At 45.6% G+C, this 21,649-nt stretch overlaps 1 protein-coding gene across 2 annotated transcripts in view; it reads right to left on the reverse strand.

Moving 5' to 3' along the window:
• Window positions 1-21,649, reverse strand: part of LOC115320636 (cardioacceleratory peptide receptor) — a 387,787-nt gene that overhangs the window by 74,146 nt on the left and 291,992 nt on the right. The window contains exon 2 of one of the 2 annotated variants that reach the window (XM_040214021.3): window positions 4,346-4,750. In XM_040214021.3, coding sequence (XP_040069955.1) covers window positions 4,346-4,657 — 312 coding nt within the window. In that variant the 5' untranslated portion in view covers window positions 4,658-4,750. Of the gene's footprint in view, window positions 1-4,341; window positions 4,751-21,649 lie in introns of both variants that reach the window. The other variant, XM_042286202.1, reaches the window with a different exon arrangement.

The following is a 21,649-nucleotide window of genomic DNA, read 5'->3' on the forward strand; positions in this document are numbered from 1 at the left end:
CCCACCTTTCAATTGACACCGCCCTATGTGGAGAGCAAGTCGTCTGTTTCTTGCGTAGACATTACGGTGACGTCAGAAAGGTGACGAGCTCTCATTGGCTTTGAGCGGAAGATATAGTGGGTAGACCACAATGCTAGACACCATGAGGTCTACCCACTATTTTTTTTTGTTCAATCGGTCAATAAGAGCTCGGCCTTCTGACATCACTGCAACCCCTGTGCAAGAAGCAGACAAACTTACGCTCCGCATAGGATTACGGATACTCAAAAGTGCTTTCCGTAATATAATTTACGGAAAGCCTACTTTGAGTGCCCTTTTACGGACAACTTTTAAACACTTTTACGGATACTAGAGCGATTTCCGTAATAGGTTTTACGGAATGCATATTCCAGTCCGTTGTTTTACGGACAGCTCTTGAATAGCGTTACGGATAGTAGAGCACTTTCCGTAATCTGTTTTGCGGAACGTCCTTTAATTTGCGGATTGTGTATGCGTTTAAAAGGATTTTTCCGTTATTAGGATTACGGATGACCTTTCCGGCAGCATAGGTGCCAGAGAATTTCTCCGTAAAAGAGGGCAAATTTTTTTACAGTGTACCCTTCATAACATTCGCATACAACAGCGCTCGTCAGAGTACCACGGCATTTTCCCCTTTCCATCTTCTCTATAGACACGAAGCATCTTGTACCCTGGATTCCATCTTCCCCTCGGAACAGCTCCACTATTCAGACGAATTTGTCGCGGACCCTCTTGCCCATACTCACGAATGCCGCCGACTAGCCCGCTCTCGCATATCAGACCAACAGCTACAATCAAAAATACGCTACGACAAAGTTCATCGCAACGTCAACTACTCCCCTGGAGACGAGGTCCTCGTCGCTTTTCCCCTGCGCAAGCCTGGTTTATGCCAAAAGTTTCTACCGCGCTACGTGGGACCCTACCGCATCGTCCGGCAGACGTCACCCGTCAACTACCTGGTCCAGCTTCTGAACCCACCAAGTGACAACCGAACCCGCGATCCAGACGTCGTCCACGTCACACGAATCAAGGCCTACCACCGCCACGAAAATGGCCAGGATGGCCTTTCCCCAGAGGGGGGGCATATGTTAGAGGCGCCGGGCTGCGCGAGCTGGTCGACGCAGCACGCGGCACGAGCGCAGGAGACTCGCGCCAGGCAGAGCTAGCCTGGGATACTCCGCCAGAGCAAGCACCCCAACGGTCGCCCCGTCAGCTCGCCCCGTCAGCTCGCCCCGTGAGGACCGGTGTTCATTTTGAATTCGAACAGATTTACTTAAAACACGCCGTGAAAGTTACACAATTGGCGTTTGTGGAGGTGAGTTATACGGCAAGGGGGGACATATTATAGGGGGCTAATCGTAACGGTCAGTTGGCTAATTAAATAAAATTCGATAATTAATTTTTAATTAATGAAAATAGACATATGGTTCCAATTAGAAACTTGCTCAGCGTCATCGAAAAGCACTAAATCAGTCATTTTCAGAAAGACTTTGAGCGCGTGAGAAGCGTAGTAGTGCACTAAAGTTACCACTCGTGGAGCAGGTACAAAGCTAGCGGTTACGGTAAGGCGCCCGCGGTAAGGCTCCCAATGTCCGGTCGGGTGTTCACGTAATGTAATGGTCGCGTAGGGCCATTACTGATGAGTGGAAAGAAACAGGAAAAGCTAGGATAAGGACAGCGCCCCGAAAGGCCTGTAAAGATGCTGAAAAGGCTTAGATTGCCGGCGCGTGGGCCGCGGGGTGCCGACGTGCGGGGCCCAAGGCGGGAACCCCGACGAGAGAAAGAGACGTCACACCAGCTCGGTGTTTTCGTGGAGGCCCAGAGTTCAAATCCTGGCTCCGCCGTTTTTTGGCTTTCGGCGGGTTCCTGAAAACTTTGATTCTTTGATTCATTGGATTAAGTACGGTTCATTCATTTGCACATATTCGTTTATATCCTCCTCGGAGACCACGTACGATGGTGTGAAGTGCTCGTGTTGTATATTCAATAACGTGGCTCTTGATTCTCGCATATGATGATGATACTGTGTCTCTAAAGCTCATAAACAAAGAATACTACATGTACACGGGACGAGACAAGCAGTGGGAGGATTTCTGGAGCACAAACGAGCACGTACCACGTGACACTAAGCGTCGTGCCGCGTTCCACGCGACGGCGTGTGTTTCCAGAACACCTCCGATTGGATACATTTCGTTTCTGGTGCATTAATAAGACAGGTAGGAAACGCCAGAAAGCCAACGCCAGAGGCGATGACAAACACGCGCGCAACCATCGGTCTCCGATTTCACCGTATACGCCTTACCCATAGTTAATAAGGAGTCCGGGCTTAGATCACGAATGAAAAGGGTCGATTTTAACCGACTGCGCACGAGCTTTCCCGATCGACCGCTGTTTTTCCGTCTCTCTTAATCCCCGAGCACATTAACTCTGAAGACGCCTGCCATTGCGCGAGCCCGAAATAACTCGCTACGTCTACGCCTATCCAGCGCGTGCCATCCAGGAGAAAAAATGCCGAGTCATTGGGCTGTAGACGCATGCGCAGCGTTTGATGCTCCGCAGGAAACAGCTACTGCGCAAGCTCAGAACGCGGACAACCCAGTGCACAAACAAGGCAGCGCGCAATAACCGATATTAGAATAGTTTGAAGATGAATCGAAAAAAGAAGGTACGCTCTTAAGCGACAGGCAAACTCGCTTCTCGACCAAGGCAGGAACACTCCTGATGATAAGTTTGTCAAATCCAGACGTTTTTTTTTTGTACGTTCGTGGCCTCCAAATAAACATAAAAAATGGTGGGCTCGGTGACAAAGCGCATGGCAACGCCGGTTGACAGGATAGGCTGATTTACCGCGACGCGTGCCGATAGGATGCTTTATTCCGTGTCACCCGGCGATGAACTGGATGAACTGGATGCCAAAGCAACGGGTCGTTAGACCCAGTCAGGAGCTAGTTGGAAAGCACGTGTTGTTTCGACGCGGGCACTTACATGCACGTTGAAGCAACCTACGACGTGGTTTCCGACTTGCTCGTTATTAGACCTGATAGATCGCATGCTTTGACCTTCAGTTCGTCGCGAGGTGAGACGAAGTATGTTGGAATTGAGAACTGTTTGCATGTCGCGTGTGGTGTGCTGAGGACGTTTGCTGCCGAGCCGATTTTGAGTTTCTATGAGGTGAGAAAACGCGCAACCGCGCATCAGACCCCTGCCTGGGACCGGAGTCAGGCTTGCAAAACTGCGGTAGTGGCCCCGTGCTCCGATCTGACGGTAGAGTCCTGACACTGCCGACGCCACCCCACGCCAAACACGCCAAACACCAAATACTTATTTTTGTTAAATTGTTGTCTTACATTGTAGTATGGCCAATTTTGTTTGGATGAAAGTAGAAAAAGGTGTCACACGGTGTCGAGGCGCCTGAACAATAAACACGGCATGCCAGGTGTGTTTGAATTTGAATGTAACGACAATGCGTTCCTTTCACCCGATGATGATTATAATAAAAATAAATGGGCTAAAGTGAACCCGCCGCATGTATGTACAGACTGCGTGAAACTTCTGGGGCGAGAACACAACACGAAAGCTTTTTTTCCATCTTGCTTCGGCAGATTGTACATTCCGGGTTTGTGCGGTGTGACAGTTACCTTTTTTTTTCTCCTTTTTCTGACCATGGATTTACGTTGTCTGACGACTTAAAGCCATGGGCGCCTCATGTCGTTCAAGAATGCACCGCAAGCTTTTCACTCAACATCGCAAAGCTTGCACATCTTTTAGATTTCGATATATTTTGAGTGGTTGTGGACGTATGTTTTTTTTATGACCTACGCTGTATTTGAGTTTAGCCGCACGAGCGTGTATCCAATTCACAGGCTAATTGAAGCACACAGAGAAATATTTGCTCTGAAATAGCTCGAATGCTCATTTTTTGTTTTTGCACTTATGGCAAGAGTCTGTACAATATATTTTGATTGTTAATAATAAAGTCACTGACAAGGTGATGACTGCAGGGCGCCTCTTCCAAACACCCGGCTTTCAGCATGCGGTCGTGGCCTTCCACCGTGCTTTGACTGCGCGAGCACACACGAAGCCCACGAGATGCCGAAGTGCTATCGAAGGTCGGTAGTTAGCAATAGACGCGGGACGATACAAATACCTCTTTGCTGTGCTCATCTTACCAGTGACTAAAGTATTTTTATGGGTACACCACAGTTCTTCGAAAAAGTTCCTCATTCGTGAAATGCATTCGAGGTTCGATACAGGCCCGAAAAATACTTCCTGGGCCGATGTCTGAAGCGCACGAAGCAACGCAGTGGTGTCGCCTGCACGCACCTACCTCGAAGAGCATCTCGGAGGACTGCGTGAAGAGGCAGACGGCGAGGTCCCCCAGCGCCAGGTTGAAGATGAAGAGGTTGACCCGTGAGGCCCTCTTGGCGACGCGGGGCCTGGACAGGACCACCAGGACAGTCGAGTTGCCGACCAGCGTGAAGAGCATGATGACGGACAGCGTTGCCACGCGCTGTATCAGCGGCCCATCCCACACCACGCCGTCCGGGTAGACCCGGGTTCCGTTAAGAGAGGACGAGCCCGTGGAGGAGGGGACGCCCGCCGGCACGCCGCCCAGGCCGCGCTGGACGCAGTCGGCCATTGAGATCTTAGCCAAGCCCCGAGGAATCCGGAGTGCAGGCAGGTGGGAGACTCGCCTTCATGATAGGTTTAGAGGTGGCTGCGGACATGGCTTCTGTGAGAGAGTAGTAACGTGGTATTATATAAGTTCTGGACACGTAACAAGCTCGTGTCTGAGGCATTGTTTTACAAATGTCTTCCAAGCGTATTGCAAGTGCCTCGATAAATAGCGTGCAACACGAAACGTACAGTCGCCGATCGCATGCTCCGCTTGCAGTCAGCCTGTTCTTGCAGCGGTGACTTTCCTCGGTGTGCGGTCGGTACTAAAACGGACTGCGCCCACATACCATGAAATATTTTGCTTGCGGGCTTTGCTTACCACCAAAGCGGTGCAAGAGCGACAACTAAATGGCACAGAAAGGTAAAGAAGGAGAAGTAGGGCAGGCGGCTGCAAGAGAAAAACGCCTGACGAAGAACAGGATGCCGGTTGCCAGTACGCAGAGTCCGACAGTTAGTTCAAGTGCCAGTGGCATTCGGGAGATCATACAACAAATCTTGATGAAAAACAGCCCAAAAATACAAGGACAACAAGGAGTGAATTTGGCCGCCGTAATTTACAAGGACAAAGTTTTTCGGCTTTGGAAAATACAAGGACAATGGGGAGAGTCTTTGTGCTTTGTTTTTCACCATGAATGTATACCAACGAGCCGAACTGCCTATTCTAGTAAAACTACTTTCTACAGAATATTGTCCCAACAAGGTTAAACAAAATCAGCACATAAATGTACAAAAAGCGAATTCTACCGGATGACTGAACTTCCTTTAGGCCTGCCATTAAAACGCCCGCAGCCCGTTCTTAGACGCGAAGCTACTCAACATATTACCGCTTGCCTCCCGCGCCTCGCAATTCTGGAGACGCTATCGTTTCGCTTCCTATGGGAACGAGAACAAAGCTTCGCCGAAATAACCTGTCTGCTCAACCACGGTCTTCCGTAAAATGATTTCGTGAAATCATTGTCTTCCTTGCCGACTGCCGCTGAAACGCAGACAAACCGTTTGGGTCCCAACGCATAAATTAAGCGGGCCTTTTGTGGAATACCGCATTTGTAGACGACGAGACATCGCTAATAAGCTGATCCTTAAACAGAGAGAAGAAACTGTAAAGGATCTTAGCCCCCCCCAAAAAAACGAAAAAAAAAGAGGCGCTGTCGCGACTCTAGCGGTAAGTTGAGAAACGAGAACAGTAGGGAACATCTAATATTTTTCATGACCGTTTCAAAAGACGCCACATCACAGCTTTGTGGCGTGTTATCACCAGGTTGTCGTCACAGTTGTGTGTTTTGATCATCCTGCCGTGTCGATTCATTGTCTTTTGATGATGCCACAAAGTTTTTGACTAAATCACTTTTAGATACATTAATTAAACCGTTAATAACTCAAGAGTACAAAATAACCTAATCAAACAGAGGGTTATTAATTTTTCTATATTTTTCATTTGGTAGCGACCAATACCATGTTAACCTTTTTTTTTTGTTTTTCGTGCCATGCGTACTTTTCTCACGAATGATTTAGCCGGCGCTACTTGAAACACCCTGTGCAATGCCCAATGTCCACCAGTCACGCTGACTTTTCAGATGACCGTGGCGGAGCCCCTTACTGATTGTGCTAGGCGTATAGAAGTCTAAGTTAAAACAGTTTTTTTAACATCAACATTAAAAACAAAAAACAGGTTGGCGAGCGGAAAAGTTTTTAACGTTAAAGGTCTGACTGAGATTGCATCGCCTAATGTACACGGCAGACGACGTCATAATCAATCTTGTTAAGCTCTGGCACAGTCCCCCATTAATCATTATAATGTGGGGCGGATACCTGCTCGATTTATGTCATCAAATATGTCAGCACACCGGTACTTCGCAGCGGAGGTAATACGTTTTTCTTGTAGTGAATAGAAAAGTTACAAGAAACGTAAAACAAACACAGGAAAGCGGGTTATTATTCACATTAACTGAAGAGCGTGTTGGTAACATTGACTGGCAACAAAAAGAATAAAAGAAACTCGGGACAAGGGACGACGAAACTTTCTTTCAACTGGGAAACAAGAACATGAATGAGCGAATGAGCGTAAAAGCACTCCTTGCCTTTCAGAACCGTCGAGAAAAAAAATGAGAGAAAGAGTTTGCAGTGCATTATGTGCGTGTTTGCCACGTATAGCGAACATGACCTATTGAGCCAAGCAACGGCGGATGTAACCGGAGACGCCGGAAAGCAAGTGCGAGACGGCGGGCCACGGAGATGCACCGGACGCCTGGAAGCAACAGACTGGGCGCGGACCAGACAGAAAAAGAGATAAAAGAAAGTGTACAAAGTTGTGAAGTAGATATAATACAAGATGTGAAGTATCAGTGAGCAGAAAATGTTTTGATATGCTGGGGGCGGTTATAATCTACGCTTATTCCTGAGTCAGGTAGGTTATCTCTTCTTTGGAAAGAAAAAGGGAAGGCGCGGACACATTGTAGTCAACAGTGTTCATGGTGAATGACTCAACGATTTCCCTGCCAAATCTGTTATGATGCCCTCTCAGAACCTTCGTGTTCTTGAAACAAGGAACGCAGTCGGCGCATATGCGGGCGTGAACGACTATAGGGTGAAAGGAATCAGCTGGAGGGACGAACGTGAAACTTCCAAATTATGCTCTCCGAGTCTGTGGTTAATGGATCTTCCTGTCTGCCTGATATACGTTTTCCCGCACGTCAAAGGAATGGAATAAGCTTCTCCTTCCTCGCACAGGACGAACTTCTCAACGTGCTTAACATTGCACCCTCGCGATTTTTCCTGATTGTTCACGCGTTGACTGAGCTGCTTAAAGGGGTGCTGAACCGAAATCTGGATTCCCAAGAACACGCGGCAAAAGCGTGCAACGGGATGCTACAAACACGAAAACATCACTCATACGGCGATATCTCGAACGGATGACCGTATTTCGCAAAAAAAAAAAAAAGAGGCGCATTTGGCAGGAATGTTGACGTCATGTTTCTCCGAGACGGAGAGGGAACGGCCTCGCGTCTTCTCCGCCTCGCGGCCTTCAGGGAGCGAAGCGAGGAGAGGAGTAAACTAGGTATCTTGGCGTCACGCGCCTCGTCTGCCTGGTTCAATCTCGACTTCTTTTTCCAAAGATACGGCCGTCCATTTGAGATATCGCCTTACTAGTAGTGTTGTAGGGATTGTAGCGTCCCACCTACATCTCCAGCATTGTTTTTTTGAAATCCAAATTTCGGTTCAAATTTCGGTTCACCATCCTATTCGGCAATAAAAAAACAACATTTGTGTTGAAGCGGGATGCAAGAGCCCTCAGTCGGAGCGATGAATTGTGCGTGTATGAGATCATGGCAAGTCGTTCCGGCCTTTTGCTCTTGGTTGCTACACAAGGACGATTAACGCCAAGAATGAACCTCTTCAAGGTGTTTCCGCGAGAGGTCCTCCGGATACCCCGCGTTGACAAGCCTAAGATGGTGAAAATAAAATCCTGTTTCCGAAAAGTGCGGGCATGACTTTGAAAGAGACGACGAGAAGAGTGTTTTTACGATGCCGTGTTTAACTGATTTAGAATGATTGCTAGAATAAAGAAGCAAGGAATTTTTTGTCCTCTGCTGGAAGGACCAGCATAGACCCGAAGAAGAAAGGTGGTAGCGGAGCTCTAAATACTGTAGACCCTCATGTGAAATATCCTCTTTGGTAAAACTGAATCTAGACGAGTTAGACGTGAAAGCGTCCACGATTCCCTCCTGCAATTCAGATTTTGGGTGAATGACAAGGTAATCGTCAACAAATCTGACGACCTGGGAACCAACTGAGGTATTATCAAGCTGAGCTTTTGCAGCTCGGTCAACAAAGGAAAGATAAACCTTGCTGAGAATGGGAGCGAGACATTAATAAATACAAACGCCTTCTTTTCTGCCTTAAAATATTTCCTTCGTATTCGTCACGAGTCGGATGTAGGTAAAGGGCTAGTAAGTCAACGAAGCCAGAGGCCGAGACACCGGAGGAACTCTGGAAGTCACAGATTCCACGTTCTTGGATGGCACCGGAAACTGATTCCAGGAAAACTTCCGGGTCTCAATCAAAATACATATCCTCAATCTCTAGGGAGAAAATGGATGGTGGAGTGGAAGATGAATGAAGGGGCTCAATGCAAGATATCGGTTCAAGGGAGTCGGAAATCCTAAAAGGCTGAGGAAGTTGGACACTTTCTAACGTTCAACTTCCTCAGCTTTTTAGGGTTTCCGACTCCCTCCACAAACTCAGAGAGCATAATTTGGAAGTTTCGCATTCGTCAGCTGATTCCTTTCATCCCATAGTCGTTCGTGTCCGCACAGGCGCCCACTGCGTTCCTTGTTTTAAGAACACAAAGGTTCTGGGAGGGCATCATCATAACAGATTTGGCAGGCAAATCATTGAGCCATTCACCATGAGCACTGTTTACAACAATGTGTCCGCGCCTTCCCTTCTTCTTTCCAAAGAAGAGATAACCTATGTGACTCCGGAATAAGCGTAGATTATAACCGACCCCAGCCAGACTTGTACACGTTACTGAAAAAAGTAACCGATTACAATTATAATTACATAATTGTAAGAAGTAACCGATTACAATCACAATTACAACCTGAAAAAAGTAATAAAAATTACTCTAAAGTAATCGATTAGTCCCCACGTTACTTTCATTCAACTTTTTTTATTACGGAGCATAATCCTCAGTTGTTCCGAAAAAAAGAAAGAAAAAAAAAAACCTTGACCGTTTTTGTTTAAAGCTGAGTGGGTGACGCCAACACACCCAATCCCTTTCATGAGAACAAAAAGTATAAAAAATTAAAAAGTGCGTTGTTTAAACACATTACTCACGAGAGGCTGGATTAGGTCATTTTTCATACCCGAACGTATTCTCCGGTGTACAAAAAAAAAAAAATGTACCTAGGAAACGAAGCATAGGGAAGTGGCCTACTAATCCTCGAGGTACCGTGCTTAATAGTTTCGAAAAAAAAAAAAAAAAACAATTGACCGTTGCTTAGAGCTGAGTGACTCCAGCATATATATTTAAAGAGAGATATCTTATATGTATATAAATCGTATATATAGAAAAAATATAAAATAAGAAAAAAGTCTGAAAAATTGTAATGGTAACTTGTAAGCAATTACAGCAAAAAAGTAATTCAATTACGAGGATCGTTACGATCCTCGTAATTGAATTCCTCTTTTTGCTGTAATTGATTACAAAATTACCATTACAATTTTTCTGAATTTTTTTCAATTCAATTACTTCCTTAAAGGAAGTAATTGAAGCGTGATAAATTTACAGTAAAATGTAATCGATTACAAGTAATCCATTACTTGTAACACGTTAGCTACAAGTCTGCTCCCAGCATATCAAAACGTTCTCTGCTCACTGTTACTTCACATTTTATATTATTTTCTACTTTACAACTCTGTACACTTTCTTTTGTCTTTTTTTCTGTCTGGTCCGCGCCCAGTCTGTTGCTTCCAGGCGTGCCGTGCATCTCCACTGCCCGCCGCCTGGCCCTTCCCTTCCGGCGTCTCCGGTTACATCCGCCGTTCTTTGGCTGAATAGGTCATGTTCACTATAGACCTTTTCATTTTAGTAGTTGCCTCACAGGCGGATAGAGGGCGGTGACGCGGTCGGAGCTATTAGGTAGCTTCGATTTGGTAGGTTTCGGTTTCAACGTGAACGCGGCTGTGTTGCTGTTTTACGTTGCTTTTGCTTAATTTTGTGATACATTTATTTTCCTTGTAGCACACAACCAATGAAACAGTGGTATTGAGCCACTTTGCGGATTACAAGGTGTACTTTAGCCTGAATTGTGGGCTTTCTTTTTCCAACTCCTTTGACGTATCTGATTATGGTCGGTTGCGAAACGCCTGACTGATGTACAGGGAAGATTACCATCGTCTACGGCCGTACCCGATGACACTATTTTCCAGAAAAGACAACCAATGAAGAGACTAACACGTTAATAGAAAGAAGCATATTGACAGCTTGATTTGCAATGTGCTGAATTGGTCAGAACGGATGAACTCGCGAGTTTACTACTCACTGGTTGGTTTTCATGGGCGCCCAACCTTTGGTAAACTGCGCAGACTAAAGACGTATCGTGTAATGACGCAGACAATTGATATAAAAAAGCAGTATCGTCTCGGCCTCTCTTTTTTTATTTAATTCAATACTCGAGCATGTTTTGACAGGCCGAGTAGGAAATTTCTTAAATTATCGACACTGCTAAACTACTCATGGGCAGCATTTCGCGATATAGGCACTAGGAAATAAATTATTTTTATATTAACATTTGCTTACTCAAAATATGAAGTAAGTGACAGGTCCGTCAAGTTGAATCTGGCATTTGTCGCCCGTAAAATCGACCAAATAAAGTTAAACGGCGCAGGAGAAATACCTCGGAAAGTTTGACTGAATTCTAGCGCTTGGCACCACTTCACGGACCTTTTTGAACAAATATTAATTTTTTTGAACAGATTCGCTTTGTCACTTTCGGCATCGCCAGCCACCAAAAGTAAACCTCTATTCTCCATCGAAAATCCTGGACTCAAATAATTGTTATGCAAATGGCTCTTTTTTTTTTTTCGGTGTCAGGTGTTGTTGTTTCTGGATACTAGTAAAAGTTAAAACAACGTACGAAAAAAAAAAAAAAAGGAAAAGCGTCGTCATTATCGCCTATGCGCCGAACCCAAACAGCGTTTTAGATTTGCAAATAAAAACGATGTTATGTCTTCGTGCACGCTATTTTAAAACTCGCTTCTGTTAAGTGTCTGTGGAAGTTTCTTACGCGGGAAGTCCCAAACTTTCTGTTAAAATAAATGACTGTCGAAATGGGAGCGAGCACGATATACAATTTCTTAAACTTCCTAAGTAAACCGACCAACCGAATGACTACGCCGCAAAAAAAGATTGAGAACCTCATACACATGTAGGTGTGATATTATAAATAAACAATCTGATGTTGACGTACCATTACTTCTAGCCTCAAATAAAATGCAAGTTAAACGCTCGTTGTCTATCTCCTCCACGAGTTTCCTCACATCATCAAAACAAACTGTTCTTGATATATTATGAATACAAAGAACTATACTTTCAGGAAATACAGATAGTCTCCTTGCACTAACTATTGACGCCTTCCGATCCTAAATGCGCAATATAAACACACGCGCTTCTAACTAAGAGTGTTACGCCACTATTAGTAAACAAGCCTGAGTTGTCATAAAGACCTTTGAAACCACGTGGTGTCTTAGTCGTCGAGTAGACGGATCGGGCTACCGTTTCCGAAGTAAGGCAAGAAAGTGCGGTGAAACGCAACGAAAAACACGAATACAACGCATCCGCCAAGGCGCGTTGAGGTGAGCGGAACAGCATGTTGAAGCAACCTAATGGCTGCCGCGTCACGTGATTCAAAGATGGCAGCGCCCATGCGGAGGAGGATGAAAAGGTCTATACGTAGCGAACACGCACATAATACACCGCAAACTCTTTCTCTGATTTCTTTCTTGACGGTTCTGAGTTGCAGGGAGTGCTTTTAAGCTTATTCATGTTGTGTTGCCAGTTGAAATAAATGTTCGTCGTCCCTTGTCCCGGGTTTGTTTTATACTTTCTGTTGCCAGTCAAGTTACTGTATTGACGTGAAAATGTTCCTGATTCATATTAAGCGATTGTCTTTTACGTAATAAATTTTTATGTCTGCAGTGTGCTTTATAAGCGGCATAATATATATACAGTGCAGTCCACTTATAACGATATTGAGAAAACCGCAAAATCCAATCGTTATAGCCGATTATCGTTATATCTGGATCAAATCAAATCTAAAAAAATAGCGATCAAATCTAAAAAATTTGATCGCTATAAGCGATATATCGTTATATCTGGTATCGTTATAAGTGGATTACACTGGATTATTATATATATTTTTTATGGGGGGTTGGTAGAATTTAATTTTCTAGAAGCTCTTTGGTATTGTGAAGTGAAGACTGTTATATAGGCGAAAATCCCAAGACTACATGACGCACATATCTGTGTCGCGTCGTCCAGTTTCGGGGTTTTATTCTCCTATCTTGATCCATCACCAGCTCGTTTTCGCCGTAAATTTTTGCACTTTTTGTGAGTTTATATTTATGTATGTTTCAATTAAAATATATTTATTATTAAAAACAGGTATGATGCACTACCGAAGTGAAAGTAAAGTTTTAGTTTAATTAGAATGTATTAGTAATATAACTTAGTTCTCACAAAATGAAGTTGTGCTCGTTGTTTCTAGCGTACACTCGATACAGACTGGCAACTTAGTAAATTTCGTGTCATTCCAGTCTACTTCTGGCACAAAAAAAAAGGAAAAAAGATAAAATCTCCCGTAGGGCGTTTCAAATGGCGGTCAGCGTATTGCTAATTTTTCTCAGGGTATTTCATTTTATTCTATTTTATTATAAGGACCTCTTCTGAGGCATTACATAAGGTGGGTACATCAAAGTCACATTACTTATAATAAAATTGGGAAAACAATGATGAGAACAAGGAAGAGAAAAAAAAGATCATTGCACAATAGGTTATTCAAACAACTTAAGAAACTTCTGCGTAAAATACTTGTAGATATTTGTTGTCACTGAGCTTGAGGGCGGGCTTGGGGGCAGGGTAAGCGTTCTTCTTGGGAATATTTAACAAAATAGTTTATTTGCCTAACTTAAGAAAAAAAATATTTTGCAACACCCGTGTTGCGACGGCGATCTACATGGGACTATTTGCATCAGGAAAGGGGCCTACTCACACGAAAGTCACATAGGACAAAAACACTCCGGAGAACAAACCTTGCAAGCAACATGGTAATAAATAACAATCTAAAAAATCATTTTATTTTCTCATAAATCGGTACTGGCACCTTTAAACGAAGTTAAGTCAAGTGTCGTATCTGTCCGTCCTTTTTAGTCCCCTTGCTACAGGGTTACCATGTCTACCCCAAATGCATCGTTTAAATTTACCAAACGATTGGCATGATACTTAGACATCTCTCAAAATTTGAAGCCTAGAAGCAACGTATTTTTAGATGTTTAAAAATTTTGTTTCACATAACCGACTTTAGAGTTTTTTCTCTCCTCGCTTATGTCAAGAGTTGGCTACCGCTCTAACGCATTTTTTTTTCTTCTGCTTTCATTTATTCGGAAATGTCATCGTCGATTAGGCGCTCACTGTCGAATTTCTCCTCCGCGCCGAATGCGTGCGTAAGCAGACGACGCCAACGAAGCGTCAGTTTCAACTTGCGACTGTCCTGCTTAGGCGTTTCGAAACGCTTTGAAAAGCGGTGCAGTTGAAGATCAAGTGCAGCGTATACTTTGATGATCGACGTAAGAGGCAACGTCGCGTCGGTGCCGCGCCAGGAACTGTCTCAGCCCTGGCACACCTTAAAGTACCCCCATCTACACAAGCTTCCAAACAATGAAGCGAAGAAGAAGGCGTGGCTGAAGGCTATTCCTGCAGGATAACCGTTCGGTGCATGCAACGCGATCTTACTAGTATGTGTTTTCGAGGAGCCGCAGATCGGAAGCAGGCGAAAGTACCGACCACTCGGCGACGTCCTCATTGTAATCTACCGGCTCTCAATCAGGCGTCTTGTATGGTAGCAGATCCAACCTCTGCGAATGTTCAACTAATTCCTTCTTGAAGTCCGAAAGGTCGCCGGAGCCATATTGACGGACCCTCGCCGAATGTCTTTTTACACGCGCGGAGGAAATAAATCCCAACCCTGCTGAGCTTTTTTCTTTTTTTGCGTTATGATTGATTGCATTTGCTCGCGTAGTTGGTGACGCAAAGGATCATCATCTGGCTCTTGATATTTCTTGGTACCGGTATTTTTTCGGTCTTAAGACAAGCCGGCGATCGAGAAGTCGACTTATCGGCGGCCATATATACGTGCGGCACGCCCGGCCGAATCCGAAAAAAAAAAAGAAAAAAAGATCAGATAAACCATGATTGATGCGACTGAAATACGTCCCCAATCGTACTTATATTTCTGTCGTTGACGGAGTCACTTGCCATGCTTCATGGTTTCAGAAACGCCGAAAGCGACGCTTATAACTATGCGTCTGTGCAAACAAAATGCCGATGGTGGCGGATGCTGTTTATCAGCACGACAGAACGCGGCTTACCTGAAAAACAAAAGGTGTTTTCTGGAACCGCCGCATAGAAGTTCTTAACAGGATCACACCCTTTGGGAAGAGGGAGAAGGTTGTCAAAAAGGAGGAGAGAGGAAAAGGAGACGCCACACCTCGATGGGTGGCGTCTGGCTTCTTGCGGAGGCTGGCATGAGAACATTGTGAGCTCGGATCTCGATAGCCAAATTCACGAAGGAGAGGGGAGGGTCTTCCCTGCCTGTGGACAGTCAGTGGAGATGACGGAGAACTTAGTGCTACGAACTAAGCACCGAATTTCGCCAGAGCCTCTGACGAAGACTTTCTTCGTCGCACTGGAGCTCTGAAGCGGCAGTCAAGGGGAGGCGCCAAAGAGACTAGATGAGCACGGGGAGGGGTGGCGGGCGGACATTCTTTTGATGGTGGAAGTGGCGAAGAGGCGACTGAAGGCCTGTTGGCAGGAAACGAGACAGCGAAGGGAGGGCACGTTGGAACGCGTGGAACGGAACAGACGGAAAAGACAACGGAATTGAAAGTGACACCGGAGACAACTGGCTAGATCCAGAGTCCAGAGTTATGTGACCACCCGTCACAAAGGGAAAGCCGAAGGAACCGAATCCAGTCCAAGCCAAAGGGGTGTCGGCACGTAACTTGCAACTTCAGGGCGGATCGGAGAAATAACACCGAAACCGACATGTCCGACATGGAACGCGAAGCATGGAGGGGGGCTCCAACAAGTTACGTCACCCTTCTGACAGCGGACAAAGAATCAAGCGAAGAGCGGTAATCAAACGAACGACAAGCTGTACCGTGCTTGGTTGCCCGGGTGACGTTTAGGCACGCCATTTGCACACAGGTACGAGCGATTCCAAACAGCCATTCTTTAAAAGTACGCGTGATTACATCGCGCGTGGGTGCGCATATGCACCCACGCGTGATGTCTTACTCACAACTCATTAAATACGTAATTCCAAATACACTTTTTTTTTTTTGGTGGGGGGGGGGGGGGGGGGGTGTAAAAATCGGCAAGTGAATTACCTTTGGAAAGGGTGACTGGTGTTAACGTCGTGGAAGAACACTTTACAGTAATCAGAGGCAACAACAGGACGATCGAGGTGAGTGTTGGATAAAGCACATCGAAAAAAATACTTGAAGTCAAGTACAAAGCGAATGAAAGCTTATGTACTTAATGTAAAGTAGTGAGTACACCGGGCAAAATATACTTGTGGTAAAATACTATAAATACAATGTACTTTTAAAGTGAAGTAGAAGTACTTTTTACGCAATAGTTCATTCCCCTATACAGATTTTTTCGACGTGTAGGCACTGCCTCAGATACGAAAAAATAAAACGCGCTTATATAAATAAATGTTCCTTCAGATGGATTTGGAATTGGGGCCACTGCCATTGGCAGTACTAATTTGTCCCACGGCAAAAGTTGCACACCTGTGTAACTTCGATAAACGTCGATACCTTAAAAATAAACTCATGGAGGTAGTGGCTGGGAGGCACGTGTTCATCCCATCCTATTTCATGCTACCCCCCGCCAGCGCGAAGTGGAGTGGTAAAGGATGTAATTGGGAAGTTTCAACTGCCCCTCTTCCCAGTTATATGGAATCTCTATGATCCATAGCTTTCACTGGTTTTGTCGTGACACGAAAGTGTAATGACTTGTCGTCCTGAACCTAGACGAAATAAGCGGTAAGACCCCCTTGTCAATGATCCCAGATTTTAATAGTAATTGTGGTGGCATTTTTCCGGGTCCATTGACCCTGTGCGCTGATCAAACGTAATTGTGAAACACCGTCTTTGCTTAGTTTTTTCTTGGGGGGGGGGGGGGGGGGGGCATCGGCACATCAAAATTCGGAGTTTATGGGATAAATCCGAATTGACTAACAATTTACCGGCGGGTGTTTTTCGGAGCTCTTCGTATTTATCCGAAAAGACGGAGCCCTACTTAGGGTGAGCGGAGTATGGTAAACGCGTTAGCGTTCTCCGCCAAGTCACATTCAAAACTCAGGAACTCCGCGAGCGAGCGATACTGCGGCGAACTGGCGCTGTTTCTTAGGAACTCATGACGTGACGGCATTCCAACGCAGCTTCACAGACCGCTACCAGATGCAATTTTAAAATCTGTTTTTTTTTTTCGTTTTAAAATTAGTTTTATTGAATTCTCTGCCTGCAGCCCAGAAACGCTAGTCTAGGCTAGTGTTTTTGAATGGCCGGCACAACATGAACCACATCTAAACAAAGGAATAAAAGTACATACATTTCGTTTCCGCACCCATTTAAGTCACTCTACCCGTTAGCCTTTACGAACAGGCGAAGTAAGCCGTGGGCAAATAAGGAACTCTTCCGACTGTTTAGCCTCAAAATACTAATAATAATTATGAAAAGTGAAAGCCGTTTACAACTCCCTGTAACGCCGAATCGGAGCGCAGCTCTTGAGGAGGAAGAGGGAAGGGTAGTGAGGGTAGGGTAGACCCCTCCTCCTCGTCCTTCTCCTCTTCCTCCCCTCATTCTTGAATATGCTCCGGGGGGTCACCTGACCTCGGGGGGAGGGGGTCACGTAAACTCAGGGTGGGGGGTGTCACGTGACTTCGGGGGGGGGGGGGGAAGGGGGGGGGTCACGTGACTTGGGGAGTCACGTGACCTTGTGATGACCTTGGTGGTTGCGTGACCTTCGGGTGACCTTGGGGGGGGGGGGGTCACGTAACCTTGCGGTTACGCCGACGGCGAAGGCGACGTCGACGCCGCTCAAGCCGGAAACGGGCGCCTAAGAGCTGCGCTCTAAAAAGATCTTAAAAAGTCTGTTCGACTAAGAGAGGGAATTAAACTATTGTATGCCTCGGTTTTTTTTATTTTTGCCGGTGTGCGGAAACGTACATAAGAAGTTAAATCAGTGTAAGTCAGGGACCACAGTCAGAGACAACTAACCACGTGTTTAGTTTTGGGTCAACTGTTTGTTGTACTGCCCATCAGTTCCCGCTGCTAGATCTTACTCAATAAAAAAAAAACAACAACAACAAAAACCACAACAACGTTAAGATCTGATGACGTCAACCAAGCAGCGCCAAAAGTAGCCCGTAGCAGCCTTTATACTCTTACGCGTTTGCTATCGACGGCTGACCCAATCCCATATAGTGGTTGCGCTGCTACCAGCGTTTTTTTTTTCGCGTTATTAACGTGACGTGTTGTTAGGTCATAGTCGTTCAGCATTTCGAGTTGCCTGATCAGTGCAGCCCGATGAGCGTGGAAGCGAAGCTCAATGGTTATTCGTTAACGGGGGAGGGCACATGACCAGAAGGCTTTGATGAGAGAACTGAGGTAGGCGAGTGGGAGCTCGGCCACTTGCGCGCACTGAGGGAGAGAAGTTCTCGGGTATTGGAGGCTCTAGAAGATCGTCAGGTTTATCAGCGGTAGTATCGCTTCATTTTAGGAACAACTATTGAGTGTACACATGGCACGCGATAAACTATCCGATTAAGAGAGCCGTGAGAGCATCGCTAATAAAGTTTGCGAGGCTAGAATGTTTCATGTGTGCGACACAATATCCTAGCAATTCGCCCTACATTTTTTGTTTAGCTGGTAATAGCGACTCCATTAAAACAACGAGCGTCGTTGCCGTGCATTTTTAGATGCGGAGCATCTCTTGCTCGGGTCTATGTCCCGCGGCGTCGTAGTTCGCACTCACACTACGCATGCGCAACTCTCCTTCTTCCCTCTCTCCAACAGCTGCGCGTTACTCTCTCCGCTCTCTCTCTCTGCCAGCTGCGTGCAGTTCGCGTGCGTTCGCTTCTACTCACACCGCGCGCGCACGCAGGGGTTTGGACAACCTGCGGGCGGTGTGGAAATCTACGTCAAGCGTTCCGACAAACGTTCCGTCAACGCGCTGGGCCTACAACTGCGCCCCACTGCTGACCAACGTAGCAACAGCGAGCATTGTGCCGCTAGCGTCTACGGCGTTAACGTCATGACCATGTACCTCGCACCCAACCTCTCACGCACAGCCGTGGAGCAGTACATCGACGAGGTTATGGGTGACTACCAAAAGCAATACGCAGACACACATCCTCTCATGCACATTGGCGACTTTAATGTCAACGTCATGAAGAGCCATTGGATAGTTGAGTACATGCCATCACACCACTCGCTGCAACACGTATCATACGACGACCGAAAACAACAGCCAACTACCATTCACGGCACATGCATTGATCACGTCTTCACCAATTTCAAGATCTACCCACTGCACCAATATCCCCTCACGGTTCACTTCAGCGACCACAAAGCCATCCTCATCAAAGCAAAGTGCACACCTCAGGTACTAGACGCTGCTCAATAAAGACCTTCGTTAACCGTTTCACCTTCGTCTACGCAATTAAAAAAATTACACCATCTTCCCGAGGGGAACCATGGGGTGATGCAGAGCATCGCGGAGTTTCCAACAACGTTCACGCGTTGTGTGGTAACCAACGCAAGTTAACAACGTAATAACACGCAAGTTAACAAAGTTACTAACAACGTTACTAACACCGTTAATAACACCGTTAATAACGATCCGCGATGCTCCGCATCACCCCATGGTTCCCCTCGGGAAGATGGTGTAATTTTTTTTTCAATTTTTCCCTCCTTTCGCGTGCGGCGAGACCCCTCATTCTTTAACGGCGTCGGCGGGTTGGTGCAGTTGACGTCGTCTGCTTTACGTCTGCTAGTCAAAGCGATGGCTGCTTTACCTTTCCTGCGTCTGTCGGAGATTCACCGCTTTTTCACCGGCGAGAGTCACCGTTGCCTCTGGAAACAAGGAGATAACAAGAGGAAGAAATTGACCTCTTAATCTAAAATTGAGGTCAGCGATCAGTGTATATTACGGGAAGGGTTCACAAGGGTCGCGCGGGCATATTCCATTCAGCACGCCAGCCGGTCGTGGGCAGACGGTCGCCGAGTCGCGGAGTGCCTGGTAGGCCTAACTGCTGTGCTCGTTGGTCACGCTCGGTGGAATTGTGGCCGTTGGAGCTTTTCCCGGGTGTTTGTGGATCCAGCGTTCTTGTTCGTCGTGGTCTGTTTCAGGTTCTTTTTACTTTTTTCTCGCTGCTTGAAGTCGGGACGCGTGAGAAGCGCACGTAGAAAAATAAACGTCCGTGGGTCGTCGCGACCGCGACGCTGTCGGCCATGCTGATTTGAGCGTAAAAGTGCGTGAGACAGCTTCGGAGCTGTCGTAGGATTTCGTCGTAACCTGCGCAAAACTTACGAAAATTTCGTTTCATGAATACGAATTTGGTCTTAAGTTTTGTCTTACGCACATTTTTGGCGTAAGATCGTTCTGTGAAGCTGCCTCTGCACTTTCGAAAGTCGCAGGAAAGGTAAGACAGACGCAGACGACGTTGCGAGCAGACGACGTTGCAAAGGAGCAGACGACGCTCAGATAGGGGGTCGCGATCAGCCAATCAGGGCTCGGCGTTCTGACGTCACCGCTACCCCCTGCGCAAGAAGCTGACGAACTTGCCCTCCGCATAGATTTGCGCAGTTACTCTTACCCGGAAACGAGAGGCTTTGATCGCTCATCAAAATTTTTAATTCCCCTGTTGACTTTTTTTCTTTTTTTTTTTTTTTCACTTCACTATCCTATTATCTGTCGTCTCGGAAGTTTAGATCAAACTTTTAGGCGTATATTTAGCACAAAAAAAATAATAATAAAAAAAATAAGGATGCAGAAAAGGATGGTGGCATTTTCGCGCCTGCACACTCTATTGGCTCTTCAACTAAGGAGAAAAAAAGACAGGAGAAATCCAATACGAATCGGAATCCTTTGTTCCATCGAATGTCTGTGCATTTTGCAACTCCTTAGAGAAAAAGATAGAAGTTCAATATCCAATCGTGTCCTTCCTGTTTGGTTTTATAATAAGTAAACATCATTATAAATACTATCGTTGAGAAAAAATATTTTTTAATCGTGTATTCTAAAGATGTATTTCTTAGGGTGTTGCGTCAGCACGGCTAAAGCCTCCAAACGAATCAAATTGTTATTGTTATACTGCTGTAGATTCGCTAGCCTTCGTGGGCGGTTGTCAGGGATGGGCAAAATACACGCAAATATGTATCGAAATACAAATACAAAATACTTCGTCAAAAATGTATTTAATTACAAATCTAATTACATTTCCAAAAAAGCATTTAAGTACAAGATACAAATACAACCGAATGTATTTGGTCTCCTCCAAATACTTTTCCAAATACATTCCTCAAAATTTGCGTCAGCGACTTCAGGGCACCTGCAACGGGTTTCTAGGTATCTCATTTTAATTTTGCATTGCACACTCGGGAGTTGGTGTGCGAGGCTCTAGTAACGCAATAGAAATATAATCACAAAAAAATTGTAATCAGCTTGGACGTAATATGTGAAAAAAGTACAGAGCTTCAAGCAGCTTTTCTTGTCGATTACTTTTCGGTATAGACCAACAAAGAACCGAGACGGCCAAGACGCGCAGCACTATCTAGATAATGTTTTACTATTGCAACTCGCACCAGTTACGAAAATCTGGACGACCCGCGAGTTTAGAATGTTCCAGGCAAAAATGTGGTTGGAAATCAGGCTGGAAAGCGTCCCAAGTTGTTTGAGGCACTTATTTAGCCAGTCTGCCTGTGAGCGTCGATTTCGTCACTGTTCTTGCCCTGGACTAGCACCGTAATCACAAAGTCACTAAACACTTGTGCTTGATTGAGAGACACTGCATTCGGTGCAGAACGTAGTTTTCTTCCTGATCCGGACAGTGACAATAAATTTGAGGGATGTATTTTCGCCCACAAAATTGTATTTAATTACAAT

Source organism: Ixodes scapularis, unplaced genomic scaffold, assembly GCF_016920785.2.
Source record: "Ixodes scapularis isolate PalLabHiFi unplaced genomic scaffold, ASM1692078v2 PGA_scaffold7__128_contigs__length_106722199, whole genome shotgun sequence".
In the NCBI taxonomy this organism is placed as follows: domain Eukaryota; kingdom Metazoa; phylum Arthropoda; class Arachnida; order Ixodida; family Ixodidae; genus Ixodes; species Ixodes scapularis.